We start from the raw sequence: 16,688 nt of genomic DNA, 5'->3' as shown, positions 1-16,688 counted from the left end.
AGATCCTGAGAAACCCCACTTACCAAAGGAACAAAGACATCTTTTTTTCTTTTAGAATGTTTGCCAAGCAGTTCCATGCTCTTGCTGATTATGGACGCAGTGCAATAGGAATGGGGAAGGCTATTTCCCTTATGCTCAGCCCATGAAGTCTTTCTTCTTTTAACTGGAAATAATAAGCTACTGCAGAACTCACCACATTCTCATTAATAATAAGTCCTGCTGCTTGGGCAAGTTGTTCTTCTGAAACTATTCAGTCTTCCTCAAAGAGCAGCTAGTGGAGGGAGCTCTATTGCCTTTGTCCAATATTTTTCTTTTATTTTTATTATAAATATGAGAAATATTAGCAATTATGAATACTTATATTAATCTTTATAATGTGTAGTTTTAAAAAATATTTGATACATTTATCATGGCAACAATACTTCCCAGATTGTTTTTTTTAATAAACTTTAAAACATTTCTATATACAAAAAAAGAAAAAAAATTCTCTGAAACCATGAACTTAATTTGAAATTCTATGTTCTATGACAATAGATCTCTATAATAAGCATCTTGGGTGTTTTAGGATCATAAAAAAGATTTTAAAGGAAGAACATTATTAAGTTTGACCAATAATTGTATTTTAGTTTCTAATGTGTAATTTGGCACCAGTGCTGGCAAGAGACCCCCATATAAGGTTATCCTGATGAATGATTTCAAAAGAAAGGTGATAATACATTATCATCAAATCTTACTAGAAAGTTATGAACTCTGCTGTAATATCTATTTATCCTTATAAAAACATGTATATGCTGTTATCCTCCCTGATGTCATGGTCTCCTTTGAGAATGAAGGACAAACAACAAGGAACAACATCCCTAACACTTTAATAAACTAAGCTGCTTCTTATAATATAATTTTATGTATATCATAAAAAAAACTGGATTTCAATTCTTGGGAGGGAGTTGTGCTTAATTAGCACATGAAACTACTATAATTCTGCTGGTTTGGAAACAGGTCTGGCAAAAGGCTAACTTGGGTTTATCTAATTATGTAAAATTACATCAGGAGCTTCCACCTGAAATGAAAGAACCAGGTATACTTTGTGAGCTTTTCCTTCATTTCTCTCTAGCTTCTCTGCTGGTTAATGAGTAGGCAGCTTTGCCTAAAACTCTAATCTGGTCTGTCATTTTTCATTGCTAGTATTTTGGAAGTTCGAGGTACTGGAAAAATTAGGTATTTAAAGGAATCTTTAGGTAAATCCATTTTGCTGTATAATTTAAGCTGAACTCAGGTCCTCCTGACTCCAGGGCCTGTGCTCTATCCACTGCATCATCTAGCTGCCCCCATTAAACTATTTGTATAATTTGTTTTGAAAACTGATTTTGTATGTGGGATCTACATAGGACACAGAGCTGAAAGGGATTTTGGAGATCCAATTTGACCCCTTTATTTTACAGATTAGGAAACCAATTCTGGAGGAGCAAAGTTAACTTTCTCAAGTTCACACAATAAGTAGGAAAGTATTTGAACCTAGGTCCTCAGTCTCCAAATCAGAGTTCTCTTGGTATGCTAAAGGTGAACATTTAAAAAAAAATTAAGCTTTGTTATCCCTTGTACCTACTCCACCCCCCCCCAGAAAAAAAAGGTAAAAAACTGTTATAACAAATATACATAACCCAGAAAACATTTCCATATTAGCTATGTACAAAAAAATGTCTCATTTTGCTTCTTGAGTCTATCAGCTATCAGGGAGTGGGAAGCATTTTTCATCTTCAGCCCTCTGAATTTATGGTTGATCATTGCTAAGATTTAAATTCTTAAATCTTTCAAAAATGCTTTTACATTGTTGTTTTCATAGTATAAATTGTTTTTCTAGTACTGCTCACTTTCCTATGCATCACTTCATAAGGACTTCCAAGATTTCTGTGGACTTGTCCTTTCTGTTATTTCTCATAGTACAACTGTATAAAATAATAATTAATAATAAATAATAATAGCTAGTGTACTAAATTCTTTATAAATAGTATCTCATTTGATCCCTCTAACAATCTCAAGAGATAGGTCTTACTGTAATTATCCCTGACATAGAAATTAAGTGACATTCCCAGGGTCACATAGCTGGTTGGTTGGTTGCTGGCCTTTGTTCTTGAAGAGGACAAAGATGAAATCACTATGTTGGGTCAGTAAGCATCTAATATGTGAATTGAACTCAGATCTTAATATGTGAATTGAACTCAGATCTTCCTGATTTCCAGGTTTCCAGCACTGTACCAAGATGCCTCCATTTTACTTAGGTACCATAGATTTTCAGTCATTTCTCAGAATACTGACACCTTGATTTTCAGTTCTTTGCCACCACCACAAAGGAACAACTATAAAGACTTTTTTGTGCATAGAGGGCCTTTTCTTCTTTCTCTGATAGTCTTGGGGAACAACTTACAAGTGACATCCCTGGGTCAAATGATATATACAGGTTAGTAATATTTCAATTAGAGCTATCATTGTGCCTATTTAGCTGTGTAGCTCCTTTGGCCAGTTGGTTATTTCTTATAGTCAGAATATTCTTCTAGTAATTCAAAATGAGTTATCTCAATGACAGACACTTATTACTTCACTAGATTTACAATTTCAAACTTTTTAACACTTTCTTATATTTGGTTTATACTTTGGTCTTTCCATGAGTGTCTACTTTTGTTTTCTTAACCTTTTAATGATTTTTTGTGAATCATATGAAAAAGGAGCACCACACTTCAGGAAGAATATGGAATGATAAAATATTGCAGTATTCTGTAGCTTTAGAGAGATAAATTCTAAGGTAGTACTATAAAATTAAAGTGGTAATACCATTTTTAATATCATTTGATCTGAGAGGAATCAGAGGTATTTAGGTCCTGCAATTGCAATGTCTTCAAAGTTTTGATAGTCCCTAACATTTCAATATTATATTGCTCTCTGGTGACAGAAATCTTACTTATGTTTTTTGGAATAATATTAAGAAAGTGCATAATATTTTTTTCATACCAGAGTACTATAACATTTATCTTTGAATATCTTTGAATAAAGGGAAATGGAAAACATGGAAAACAAACCTATGATTTCAGGATGACTTAAAAAAAATCCCTTAGATTATGCAAGTTTCACTTTATAGTTTTTTTTCACTTTTTTAGCTTTTTTCCCACTTTTTAGCTTTTTAGTTTTTGTGGGTCTTGGCCCCATTATGATTTCTAAATTGCAGTTCACTCCATGGTTCACTTGCTTATATGTCTTTAGATAACTTCCATTTTCTAGGTTGTTGATTCCTTCATGTTTTGCTTAAATTTTATTTTGACATTTTAACATTTTATTTGTTTTCCAATAAAACAGTAATATGTACCCATCATTTTTGCAAAGTTCTGAATTCTACAATATTCCCCCCTCCCCTGCAGAAGACTGATAGTCTCTTCCATGCCATACATTGATGTAAATTGAATGTTGTAAGAGAAAACATAAGAATAAACATAAACAACCCCTCCCCAAGATGATGAGAAACCTCTAGAGGAAAAAAATTGTACTTCAGTCTGTGTTCAGATCACAATGGCTCTGTCTCTGGGGTGAGTTGCTTTCTTTGTTATAAGTCCACCAGAGAAGTTGCTTCAATATTTTTTCCCACAGTTGCTTTTTAGCTGTACCTCCACTCTATTCCTCCCACTCTCATTCTATTCTTTCTTTCATCCTGGCTCTGACCAAAAGTGTGTTGCATCTGAGTACCCTCTCCCTCCATCTTCCCTCTCTTCTATCACCTATTCCCCCCCTTCCCCCCCAATTCCCCCTCATCCCAACCCTTTCCTCCCATCCTTCTCCAGGGTAAGATAGATTTCTTCACCCTATTAAGTGTGTATGTTATTTCCTCTCTGAGCCATTTCTGGTGAGAATGAAGGCTCACTCATTCCCCCTTGCCTTCCTCTCCCCATCCACACCCTTGAAAAAGCTTTTACTTGACTTGTTATTTTATTTTATTTTTTTGGTGCAAGGCAATGGGTTTATAAGTGGCTTGCCCAAGGCCACACAGCTGGGTAATTATTAAGTGTCTGAGGCTGGATTTGAGCTCAGGTACCTGACTCCAGGGCTGGTGCTCTATCTACTGTGCCACCTAGTTGCCCTTTTTCTTGACTCTTATGTGAAATCTCTCAGCTTCTTCATCTCCTTTTCATTCCTCACAGTACTTTCCCCCATCGCCGATTGACTTCATCCCTTTACCACATTATACCATTATATTCTGCTCCCTAACGGCTCTTATAAATGAGAAAGTTCATATGAGTTATCAATATCTTCTTCCCATGCAGGAATACAAACAGTTCAACATCATCAACTTCCTCATAGTTAGTCCCTCTCTTCCACTCCCTCTATGGTTCACCAGAGTCCTGTACTTGGAGATCAAACTTTCTGTTCCATTGAAAGTCCATCTTTCCCCTCAAAGAAGATGTTCAGTTTTTTTAATTAAAGATTTTATTTATTTTGAGCTTTACAATTTTCCTCTAATCTCACTCCTCCCCCCCGCAGAAGGCAATTTGTCAGTCTTTACATTGTTTCCATGGTATATATTGATCCAAATTGAGTGTGATGAGAGAGAAATCATATCCTTAAGGAAGAAACATAAAATATAAGAGATAGCAAGATCAGACAGTAAGACATCAGTTTTTTTTTCTTTCTAAATTTAAGGTAATAGTCCCTGGTCTTTGTTCAAACTCCACAGTTCTTTCTCTGGATACAGATGGCATTCTCTACTGCAGAAAGCCCCAAATTGTCCCTGATTGTAGCACTGATGGAATGAGGGAGCTCATCAAGGTTGATCATAACCCCCATGTTGCTGTTAGGGTGTACAATGTTTTTCTGGTTCTGCTCATCTCACTCAGCATCAATTCATGCAAATCCCTCCAGGCTTCCCTGAACTCCTGTCCCTCCTGGTTTCTAATAGAATAGTGTTCCATGACATACATATACCACAGTTTGCTAAGCCATTCTCCAACTGAAGGACATTCACTTAATTTCCAATTCTTTACCACCACAAACAGGGCTGCTATGAATATTTTTGTACAAGTGATGTTTTTACCCTTTTTCATCATCTCTTTAGGGTACAGACCCAGTGGTGGTATTGCTGGATCAAAGGGTATGCACATTTTTGTTGACCTTTGGGTGTAGTTCCAAATCTCTCTCCAGAAAGTTTGGATGAGTTCACAGCTCCACCAACGGTGTAATAGTGTCCCAGATTTCCCACATCCCTTCCAACAATGATCGTTATCCTTTCTGGTCATATTAGCCAGTCTGAAAGGTATGAGGTGGTACCTCAGAGAAGCTTTAATTTGCATTTCTCTAATAAGTAATGATTTAGAGCAATTTTTCATGTAACTAAGGATTGCTTTGATCTCCTCATCTCTAAATTGCCTTTGCATAGAGGATGTTCAGTTTTCTTGGGTAGTTGATTCTTGGTTGTAAACCAAGATCTTTTGCCTTCTGGAATATCATATTCTAATCCCTATGAGCCCTTAATGTAGATGCTGCCAGATCCTGTGTAATCCTGACTATGGAGCCTTGGTAGTTGAATTGTTTGTTTCTGGCAGCTTTTAGAATTTTCTCTTTGATTTGGGAGTTTTGGAATTTGGCTATATTTGGCTGTCAGTTTTTCTTTGGGGATCTCTTTCAGGGGGTGACCAGTAAATTATCTTGATTTCTATTTTTGCCCTCTGCTTCTAGGATCTCAGGGCAATTTTGCTGTATTCTTTCTTTCTTTCTTTTTCAGGTTTTTGCAAGGCAAATGGGGTTAAATGGCTTGCCCAAGGCCACACAGCTAGGTAATTATTAAGTGACTGGGACTGGATTTGAACCCAGGTACTCCTGACTCCAGGGCTGGTGCTTTATCCACTGCACCAACCTAGCTGCCCCCTGTATTATTTCTTGAAAAATGAAATCTGGGCTCTTCTCCTGGTTGTGGCTTTCAGATAGCCCAATAATTTTAAAATTATTTCTTCTGGATGTTTTCGAGGTTGGTTGTTTTTCCAATGAGTTATTTCACATTTTCTTCTCATTTTTTGGCTTTTAAAAAAAAGCTTTATTTCTTCCTGATTTCTTGTAAAGTCATCAGCTTCCTTTAGTTCCATTCTACATTACAAGGAATTATTTTCTTCAGAGAGCTTTATCTCCTTTTTCCAGCGGGCCAATTCTGCTTTTTAAAGCATTCTTCTGCCTTTTGTTTTGCTTTTTCCATTAGGCCTAAACTGGTTTGTAACATATTATTTTCTTCAGTATTTTTTTGTATATCTTTCACCAAGCTGTTGATTTTTCATGATTTTTCTGCATCGCTCTCATTTCTCCTCCCAACTCTTCCTCTACCTACCTTAATTGCTTTTCAGTCTTTTTTGAGCTCATCCATAGTCTGAGCCCTTTTTCTATTTCTCTTGGAGGTTTTGGATATGGAAGCTCCGATTTTGTCATCATCTGAGTATGTGTTTTGATCTTCCATGGGACTAAAGTAATTCTCTATGGTCAGATTCTTCTTTTTTCTGTTGTTTACTCATTTCCTTAGCCCAAGACTAATTTACAGCACTTCCAAGTCTTTGGGGTTGTTTTTTTTGGGGGGGACACCCCACTGGGACCTTTACTCCTCCAAGGTCTTATGTTCTCTAGCCTGTGCTTTGATATGTAGATGGTCCCCCATACTTCCCTCTGTCCTGGGACTAGTAAGGAGGGATCCAGCTTGGTTATTTAGTATGGAAGCCCAAACTGCAATATCTGAGTGTAGGCAAACAGCAGAGTCCTACCCCAGGGAAAGCGAAGAAATATCTATAGACTTCCCTTACTGTTTCTGGGGGTGCAGGCTGCTTTCTCTAGATTCTTGCTGCAGATTCTGCGGCCTGTACTCCCTCACTCCACACTCATTCTGGTGCAGCAGAGTTCTCTTCCTGTACCTCCAAGCTGTTGCTGGTGATCTCTGGGCTGCTCTGGGCTGGGCTGCCTTAGAATTTTATTTAATGAGTTTTCTAATGTTTTTCCATTTTTATAAGTATCATTTTTGTTTTGTGTATTATTCTGGAAGAAGCTGATGCTGGATGTGGATTCCTTTATTTTCTATGGTCTGGCTGAACAGGAGGCTGTCATAGAATTGCATAATTATTTCCTAAAAAGGGAGTATGTTGTCCATGTGGTTTATGTGTGTCCACATGGGTCTGTCTAGATGTGGTTCCCTGGGAAGAATAAGTAGATATTTCTAAAATCTCCTTTGCCCAAACCTATCAGGAGGGGGCAGAAGTTTGAAACCATAAGGTTGGCTGCTCCTTTCTCCTCAGAAAGGGGGTACCAGGCTAGAATTAAATATCATACTAAAAATGTAAGGATTAGGGAAAATAATTTTCAGGTTCAAGTCACTTTCCTGACAGCTATCTCGTAAGGGGAAGAATTCCCCAAAATTCTCCTCTTAATCAGATATAAATTACAGAAGAGAAATAAAGTGAATAGCAGACAAATCCCATTTATCCTAGTCAATGACAAATAGAAATCTGACAAGTTATATGCATTAGAATATGCCAGGCAATATAGAATAAATGAGCTATCCCATTTGAAATAAGTTATCTCAGCTCAACCAGGTATGAGAGAGAGTCCTGGATCTCACTAAAAGGGAATGTCACTAATGTCTCTAATGTGGTAGTTAGGGAATAACTGAATAACTCCTAGAACTCTCCTCAAAGAGGACCTGGAGTCAAGTGTGTCTTTTCTTGAAGTCAGAAGAATTAAGATCTTTCATTTTATCAAGTTTGCCTCTCAGGCAGGGCAAGTAGAATAGCAAGAGGAGTCTTCTTTTATTTTACTTTTTTTTAAAAGACCTTTTTTCCCCCTCTTTTTGGCAAGGCAAAAGGGTTAAGTGACTTGCCCATGGTCACACAGCTAAGTAATTATTAAGTGTCTGAGGGTGGATTTGAACTCAGGTCCTCCTAACTCCAGGGCCAGTCTTTTGCTTTTTCCTTGCAGGGCAATGGTTAAGTGACTTGCCCATGGTTACACAGCCAGGTAATTATTAAGTATCCTAGTCTGGATTTGAACTCAGGTGCTGTTGACTCCAGGGACAGTGCTCATTATGGTATTAAAAGATCACATATATTGGTATTATATAATACTATACATATATTTTATGCAATCCCAAGTTTCTACAGTTTCTATGTTATCTGTGACTTTCACAAAACTCGCCCAAAATTCCTATTAATTTTTTATGCCTACTTGAGATATAGCAAAGTCATGATGGGGCAAGCTGCAATGCAGAAAGATTTACTGTACTTAACATATTTTTTATGACCATGATAAAAAAAAAATCTTCCACTAAAGTCCGACTCCATTCCCAAACTGGGCTGGTGGGACCCTCCTTAAGCAACCTGCCTAAGTCTCCAGGGCTCTCTATAATGGAACTGGACTGAGTGTGGACAGCTGGGCTGACTTGGGCATACTGCAACTTAGGACTCCTAAACTCAAGTAATGCACCACCCTTAGCCTCCAATTACAGGGATAACAGGCACTTGCCACTATGTTCAGTTCTAGAAACCTTTTTACTACTGCTTTATGAATTAGTATTTTAATCAATTAGTACCTGGTATCTTCACGCTCTTTCACTATAAAATCTGAGTGAGCTTCCTTATAGTGAGGGTGTTTGCAACCTAGCCATCTTTTACCTATTAGGAGTAAGGATGGATATTGTAGGAAATTAGTGTGCAAAGTATGACAACAGCAGTTCTGAAGAAACACTGCTACCCTTACTTTTTGGGTCTTGCCATGGCCTGAACAGCATATGAATTCAGACTCAGTTGTATCCACCTTCTCTGGGCGCTGAGACTTGGTTGTATCCTTTGTCTTAAACATCTTCACAGCATTCCCTCTACCTTCTCTAACCTACCTCAAGACCTGTTCCTGGTATTTCACTTGAGTCCTAGAACTTCCTTCTCTCATGTGAGTTAAATTTACCACATGAAAAGATCTATTGCTTTATGGGATAAAGTTTTGTTGGTTCATTTATGAAAGAAAATTCATATGTGATTACTTGTGAAGAGAGTGAGGCAGAGGCTAGGAGTCAAAACAATAGGGAAAGTGAAAGGCACACAAGACAAACTCAATTCACTGTTGACTGACTAGGGAAAAAAAGATGACTACTATTGAGGTTGTAACAGGAAGATTATTAAGGAACAGATGAGGTCACAAGTCAACTGATTTCAAGATTTTTCTTTTTTGGAGCTCAGCTCTGAGGAGTCTCTAAAGGGATGATCTGATTGTTCTGACCCAAGAACCCTCATTAGGATGAAGGATTCAGGTTACTTGTTCTTTGGAGCCTTCTTGTCTTTGTCCTAGAATTTTTTGATCTTTCCTGCCTCTCAGAGGGACAGTGTCAACAGTTTTCTAAATCTGACTGACAGCAGACAGGGTAGGATCTCTCACGGGCAGGTCAGGCTGAGCTAGACTTCTGAAGGTATAGAAGCTGCCTGCTGTTTAAGACCACTGAACATCTGCCCTGGTTTATAGACACTTGGGTTTTTGGTCTTCATGTTCTCAACAAGTTAGCACATATTAGGTACTTACCAAATATTGGACTGAATTCTGAGTTCCCCATATAAGAGATTGTTTTAAAGCACAATCTTTATCAAAGAAACACGATAAGAAATTTTCTGAAACTTATCTGAAAAGTTGCTGTCTAATAATGAGAGGATGATACCTCTTCATTTGGACAAAGTTTATTGCCTTAAAGAGCTTATAGAATTTTTTAGGAAGAAAAAATGGAGGGATTAAAATGAAAATGTATATTATTACATAATTTATAATGAATAGCATTAAAATAAAATTATAAGATATATCAAATATTTTAGAGTAAATAACTATCATTTAAAAATTTTCTTGGATTATTATTTACTAGATCATTCACTCTAATTTTGCAATTGGAAAATCAAGCACTTAGTTCACAATTATTAATAAATACTTTATTATGATCACATTCAAATACTGATATTGTTTATCACTGTATTAAGATCTTATATTTATACCCACTAACTGAAATAGAAACTCTTTAAATAGAGACTAGGTGAGTTTCTGACTCAATCTTTTAATTCTGGATTGCACGTTTTTAGAGTGTGATACTATACATATATTTATGTTCACAATTAGTTAATTATACTAGTTACCAACAAAACAGAGGCCAGTACTAAATCATGCTCTTAACTCTGAAAATAGAAAACATCATCTCAACTTTAGAGTTTAACAACTCTAAAATCCACTTTTGTAAACTTCCATAACTTCTGAGTAAAAGAAAAAGATAAGATTTCCTTGATGAAAATTGATTAGCCTTACAAAATCATATAATTGGAAAGTAAGTCTTTTACAAATAACATTAATGAATAGGATTTAAGAAGAACATAAACTTCAGGCACCTGGCTTATTGAAAAACACTGGAAATTCCCACAACCTTTTATTTTTTAAAGATAGTTTTTTCCAGTTTCTTTCCAGACTTCTTTGAGTGCTTTGATGCTTTCTCTTCTCACACATTTCCAGTATTCCTGCATGCTTGGCTGCTGGGGTTCCTGTTTATAACAATAACAGAAAAGCAACAACACCTTAATTTAATCATTTAATGTTCATTGTAGCATTTCACTGAAAATTAAATATTCTTTATATAACTTGATCATTTTTTTCTTTTTTAAAAAAGAAAGGATTCAGGGGGGATTCAAGGTTTCAAGCCTAGCAGATTAGAAGAATCAGAGCTAATATGAGAAATTGAGAAGCTAGAATTTTGAAAGGGATGTTATTTTGAGAACGAAAACCAAGGCTTTAATATTGGACTTGTTGAATTGAGGTGGCAGTAATATTTGAAATGAAAACTTTCAGGACATAACTAGAAATATGGTATATCCTAATTTTAGGGAAAAAAGGTGTAGAGTTTACTTATATTACAAATGAGAATATTCTGTTCTAAAATGCTTTGGATAGTGGTTCATTTTCTTTAAAAAGCCCTAAGCTTTTCAATACTTTCAATACATCCTATAATGTGGAGGTATTAACTGTTCTTCGATTTCTATTGGATTCTTTTTTTTAAACCAGGAACATTGGTCCTGGATTGGCAGCAGGAGTGGCTAGAGAGGCCAGGAGGTAAGCAAGCATGAAGAAGGCCAAGTGCAGAAAGGAAATTTACCCCAAGACAAAGTACATAAAAAAGATTTGGAACTATGACTGGAGGGTTTTTCTGGATTTTTTGTATTTCTGGAACTCTTGTGTGAAATAGTGATGCTCATGGATTTGAGAGTCACAGAGGTGACAAAATCATGAGAGAAGATACATTTTTAAAGGGAGTGTAAACAGAGATACTTTAAAAAAATACCCACATTTGGTCCAGGTGGGAGTGTATGGAAGTGTTGGTATGTGAATAGGTAGGTGCCTATGAAGGAGACAGAAGGTATCACTGAAGTTTGCAGGAGAGAGAATGCTTCCTAATGGAGGAGCCAGTTTCAGGAAGGTAGAAGTGATCCACACAATGTTGAGAATAAGGACAGAGACAAAAAATTATAGATTTGGATATGCGCTGACTGATGATCTTTGGGAGTACAATGATGGTGTCAGAAGCCAGTCTTAAAAGGATTTAAAGACATAAGTACCTTATTTGAGACAGGTTGCATTAAAAAGGATGGTTAACAATTTAAAATAGTAAGGAAATCTGACACAGCCTTTCTATGGTCTTTCAGGATCTTCACTGGAACTGCTGAAAAAAAAATCTCTTGTGCTACTTTAAGGCTGAATGAGGGATTTTTCTGAGATGAGAATGATGAACTTCTTTTTCTCAAATCTATCTATTCTGCCTGAATCTCTATACTGAACTCCAATTTCTTATCTCCAAAAGCCTTTCAGATATCTAGAGCTGGTTGCCCAGAAGACATCTTCATGTCTAAAACAGAAATTCATTATCTTCCTATAAACCCTCCCCCTCCCTTCTTACTTTCCACATTCTCCCAGTTCCTCAGACTCATGGACTAGAAGGCATCCTGGATTCCTTTTTTTCAACCCCATATCCAGGCTGGTGCTAAAATCTGTCACCTCTACACTATCTTTTGAACATGCCCCCTTCTCTATTCTGCCACTGCCACCATTCTAATAAAGTTCTCATTACCTCACACCTGGACTAATGTACAGACAATTCTCACTTTATATAAATTTACATTAAACATATTCAACTTTCCCTAAAGAATTCTGAAAGAAATCTGCATTCCAAAACAAAATGCCTATGTTAACTTTATTGTATAGTACTGTGTTCTCTCCTGGCTCTTGCTCCTCTGCTAGGTGCTCAGCTCTCACCAAATCACCAAAAAAACAAACAAACAAAAAAACAAAGCAAAAGCTTTTCTTAAGCAAAATAGAAAACACAAACCCTCCAAGTGAAAACAGAAGAGCAGACTTGGAGAGATAGGCACTGTTTGCCCAGATAGGGGATTGTTTTTGAGACTTCAACACAGAGAGGAAACCCTAGCCCTGCTCTATTCTGTGTGGGTCTATCCTCTGGTACCATGTCTACTCTGATCCCCATATGTCTCCTGCCTGTGTCCACGTCTGGACTCCATATGTATGACCCTAGCCCCCACAGGTTTCTCCTTCTGCTCTTGATTCTGTCCCCACACTCTATGATCCTTCCCTCCTTCCCTTCCACAGTTTGTGGGCAAATTTGTATTAAGCAAAAACTGCTTTAAGTAGAGGTCTGGTCCACTTATATAAAGGGAGAATTGTAGCATCTCAAAGTGGATCTGTCTGCCTTGAGTAATTCAGTTACTAAGGTGACATTTCTAAAGCACAGTTCTGATCATGTCACCTTTCTGCAAACCAAACTCCAGTCTTCTCATACTTTAGTACCCAACGTATACTCTCCAATCCAGTGATAGCGGCCATCTGGCTATTCCATCAAGAAGACACTCCACCTCTGGTAATATTTTCTGGCCACCCCCATTCCTGGAACTCTCTTCCTTCTCCCTTGCAGCTTTTCTTTCAAGCCCCATCTCAATTCCTACTCCCTGCAGGAAACCTTTTCTAGTCCCCTCTCCCTTGTGGCACCTTCCCTCTTTTAATGGTTCCCCACGTTTCTGATCTCTAGCTTGCTTTGGATAGATCTGTCTGCATGGTGTCTGCCTCAGCATCTGGGAACTCCTGCAAGGCAGGGACTCCTCCGCCTTTTGAGGTCCAGTCCTTTGCACCTAGTAGTTACTTCAAAGATACTGATTGATTGATTGAACAATCACTTGTCATCTTTGAAAGATGACAAAAAATCTAGAAGTATAATTTTGCCAAGCTACAAAAATAACAAAACAAAACAGCATTGACCTCTCTATCCAGGAAAGGTTTTTAAAATAACAGTACATGATATTGCTTTCTTAATCATGAATTTTAATTTTATAAAGTTATATATTTGTATTGATATTTTAATAATATTGAACTAAGTGTCAATCAATCAATCAATCAATCAATCAATGAGTATTTAATAAGGGTTGAGCAAGTCCTTGCAATGTGGTTGCCCTCTAATGGAGAAGACAACCACATCCAAAACATAGATACCTTGGCAGGAAGGCTCTTGATGCTGGGGGGGGGTAAAGCAGATCTGCAAGGGTCTCCCCTAGAAGGTAGAGCTGGACTAATGAAATCTTTTTTTTTTTTAAGTTTTTGCAAAGCAAATGGGGTTAAGTGGCTTGCCCAAGGCCACACAGCTAGGTAATTATTAAGTGTCTGAGGCTGGATTTGAACCCAGGTACTCCTGACTCCAGGGCTGGTGCTTTATCCACTGCGCCACCTAGCCGCCCCAGGACTAATTAAATCTTGATGTGAACCAGAGATTACAAGAGATGGAGAGGAGGAAGGGAAGCTTTGGTAATAGATAGCAAGAAGTCCAGACTGGCTGCCCTGTGGAGTGTATTGAGGGGAATAATGTATGAGAAGGGAAGGGGTGGAAGTGAAAATGTGGAGAAATTTCAGTTTGGTCAGAGTTTTATATTTGACCCTGGAGGAAATAGGGAGCCACTAGACTTAATGAGTGTCAGATGTGTATTTCAGGAAAATCGCTCTGGTGGCTATGTAAAGTTGGGATATTTCATGTACTAGAAGAAAGGCCTGCATGATGGTGGTAGTTATATGGCAGGAAGGAGGGCAACTACATGTGAGAGATATGAAATGATAAGATATAACAATTCTTTGGAAATGTGGAATGACAGCAAGGACTCAAGGATGACACCCAGGTTTTGAATCTGAGTGACAAGAAGGGTAGTAAGGATAGTAAGGAGGAAATTCAGATGAGGAATAGTTTTTTTGGAAAAGTTATGAGTTCTGTTTTAGACATGTTGAATTTGAGATGCCTACAGGATCTGAAATGCAGTAGGTGATGTGGAACTCAAACTCAAAAGTAAATCGTTGAGATGGCTAAATAGATTTGAGAGTCATAATAACTGAATCAGGGAGGTCCCCAAGTCAGAGAGAGGAGAGGAGGCCAGGACAGAACCCTGGGAAATACCCACAGTAACTGAGGTGGCTTGAAGGAGTATCCAGTAAAGGAGACTGAAAGGGAAAACCTGGAAAGAGGAAAGAACAGGATCAAAAAAACTCAGGGAAATCAGCAGGGTCATAAACTGCAAAGAGGTTGAGAAAGAGGAGAACTGAGAAAAAGACATTAGATCTGATGAATTTCATTGGTGATTTTGGAGAAGGAAGTTCAGTGGAGTCATCAGGTAGGAAGCCAGATTTTAGAGGACTTTGAAGAGAATGGGAAGAGATATATAGAATAAAAGCTAATGGAAAAAAGAGGATCTTGTGAGATGGAATATTTGTAGGTAAAAGGGCAGGAAGCAGTATACAGGGAAAGACTGTAAATGAGAAAAAGAAATGGTTATAGTAGAGGCAATCTGCTGGAGAAGACAGAATGGAGGGGAACTAAGGGGGATATGTAGAACAGAAGTTGATTTCAGAGGGTTCGTGAGTTTGGATGGAGGAACAAATTAATTTTAATTTTCATTATAATTGGTTTTCTCTGTAAACCTTTGTAATTTTATTTTCTGCTTTAAAATGTGTCCATTATGCACACAAAAAAGTTAAAAAACTGTTGTAGAATATTAGGATTTAGAGCAAGGAGCCACTTTTTTTTTTAAACTAGATACTAGAATAAAGGAAGAGACAGTAGGGAAAGTTATCAAAGAATTTTAAGATGAAGAGAAGGGAAGGGAAGCTCACTTGAATGCCTCAATTTTGAGGCAAGATCCTTAGCTAAGAGGGGGAGGAAATGTTTGGAGGCTTCAGGAGAGAAAAGAAAGATAAGGAATTAATCAGAAGCCATCAAAGGACTGCCTTGCTGAGATAAAGATCCAGTTGAAATTAGATAACATAAAATTTACTCAAGTATTTGAAATTAAGGATAAAAATTGGCATTTGTTACCAGTAAGCCTCGATGCATTCTGTTCTTTAAGACCCCAAGAAACTCTCCATGGCTAAGGCAATCATCACCATCTAAATCAAAGATCTTGAAGACGGTGTCCAAAATATTGTCTGAGAGCTCCTGGCCTGTTGCCACTTTCACAGCTCTCTTAAACTCCGCTAACAAAAAAGAAAACATAAAAGAATGTTATATAGACCCCACAGGATCGGAGTGATTCAACACAACTGGGATTCAGTACCATCTCAGTGTTCAGTGATTTGCAACTTGAGTTACATGGAAATTCCAGACCAGTAATCTTATAAATATATCAAATCTCATTACTACAAATAGTATTACAATGAAAATCTTGGCATGACAAGTGCTATATTTAAAATTTCAAACCACCATGATGATCAAATTAGTTCCAACTGTAATTTATATTTCAAAATCTTCTTAAATCTAGAGAATTTAGAAAACACATTAGAGGTCACTGTACCTGGACTTGTTTCTGGCCTGTATAAGGGCTTAACTTAGCTCTACCCTGTGGATCCTAGCTAAAGCACATTGGCTAGAAGAGTTGGGAAGACCCAAGTTCTAGTCTCAGATACTTCCTATCTATGTAACCCTGGGCATGTAACCCTCTATGCTTATCTTTTTTCTACTGTAAAATTGGCATCATACAATATCTACCACCCAGGGTTGTTAAGATCAAATGAGGTATTATTTGTAAAAGTGCTTAGCCTGGCACATAGTAGGTGCTTAATAAATTGCTTATTATCTTTCCTGCTCTTGAACAATTCAATTTGTGTAGTAATGCCCCTATGCTTTGGAATGGGACTTCAAAAAGGAACACTTACAATATAGATTTATTTAAAATGGTAACTAAAATAGTGACATTTTCTTGCCATTTAAAATTATTATTATTTCTTTTAGGTTTTTGCAAGGCAATGAGGTTAACTGGCTTGCCCAAGGCCACACAACTAGGTAATTATTAAGTGTCTGAGGCTAGATTTGAACTCAGGTACTCCTGACTCCAGGGCTCTATCCACTGTGCCACCTAGCCGCCCTAAAATTAATTTCAAACAAATTTTTACATGTCCCCACCCCCCCTTTTTAAGAAAAGTACAACCAATACATGATAAGAGATCCCAAAAGAAAAATGACTATGGTGTGCTGAAATAACAGAGTCAATGTTTTTAAAGATATAAATTTTTAAAACTGTGTAAAGATAGAAAGTTTTAAAGATATAGTACATTTTTACAAACAGGATTAAAAGGTC

General features: G+C 37.2%; 1 protein-coding gene across 1 annotated transcript in view; it reads right to left on the bottom strand.

Moving 5' to 3' along the window:
- Positions 1–9,851: 9,851 nt before the first annotated feature.
- Positions 9,852–16,688, bottom strand: part of MICU2 (mitochondrial calcium uptake 2) — a 170,881-nt gene continuing 164,044 nt past the window's right edge. The window contains exons 11-12 of the mRNA XM_074216219.1: positions 15,431–15,588; positions 9,852–10,562 (exon numbers count right to left, since the gene is read on the bottom strand). Of these exons, the coding sequence (XP_074072320.1) occupies positions 10,458–10,562; positions 15,431–15,588 (263 nt within the window). The 3' untranslated portion in view covers positions 9,852–10,457. The remainder of the gene's footprint in view (positions 10,563–15,430; positions 15,589–16,688) is intronic.

The sequence above is a fragment of the Macrotis lagotis genome, chromosome 1, assembly GCF_037893015.1.
Source record: "Macrotis lagotis isolate mMagLag1 chromosome 1, bilby.v1.9.chrom.fasta, whole genome shotgun sequence".
Taxonomy (NCBI): Eukaryota; Metazoa; Chordata; class Mammalia; order Peramelemorphia; family Peramelidae; genus Macrotis; species Macrotis lagotis.
This window is presented reverse-complemented; position numbering and strand designations above follow the sequence as displayed.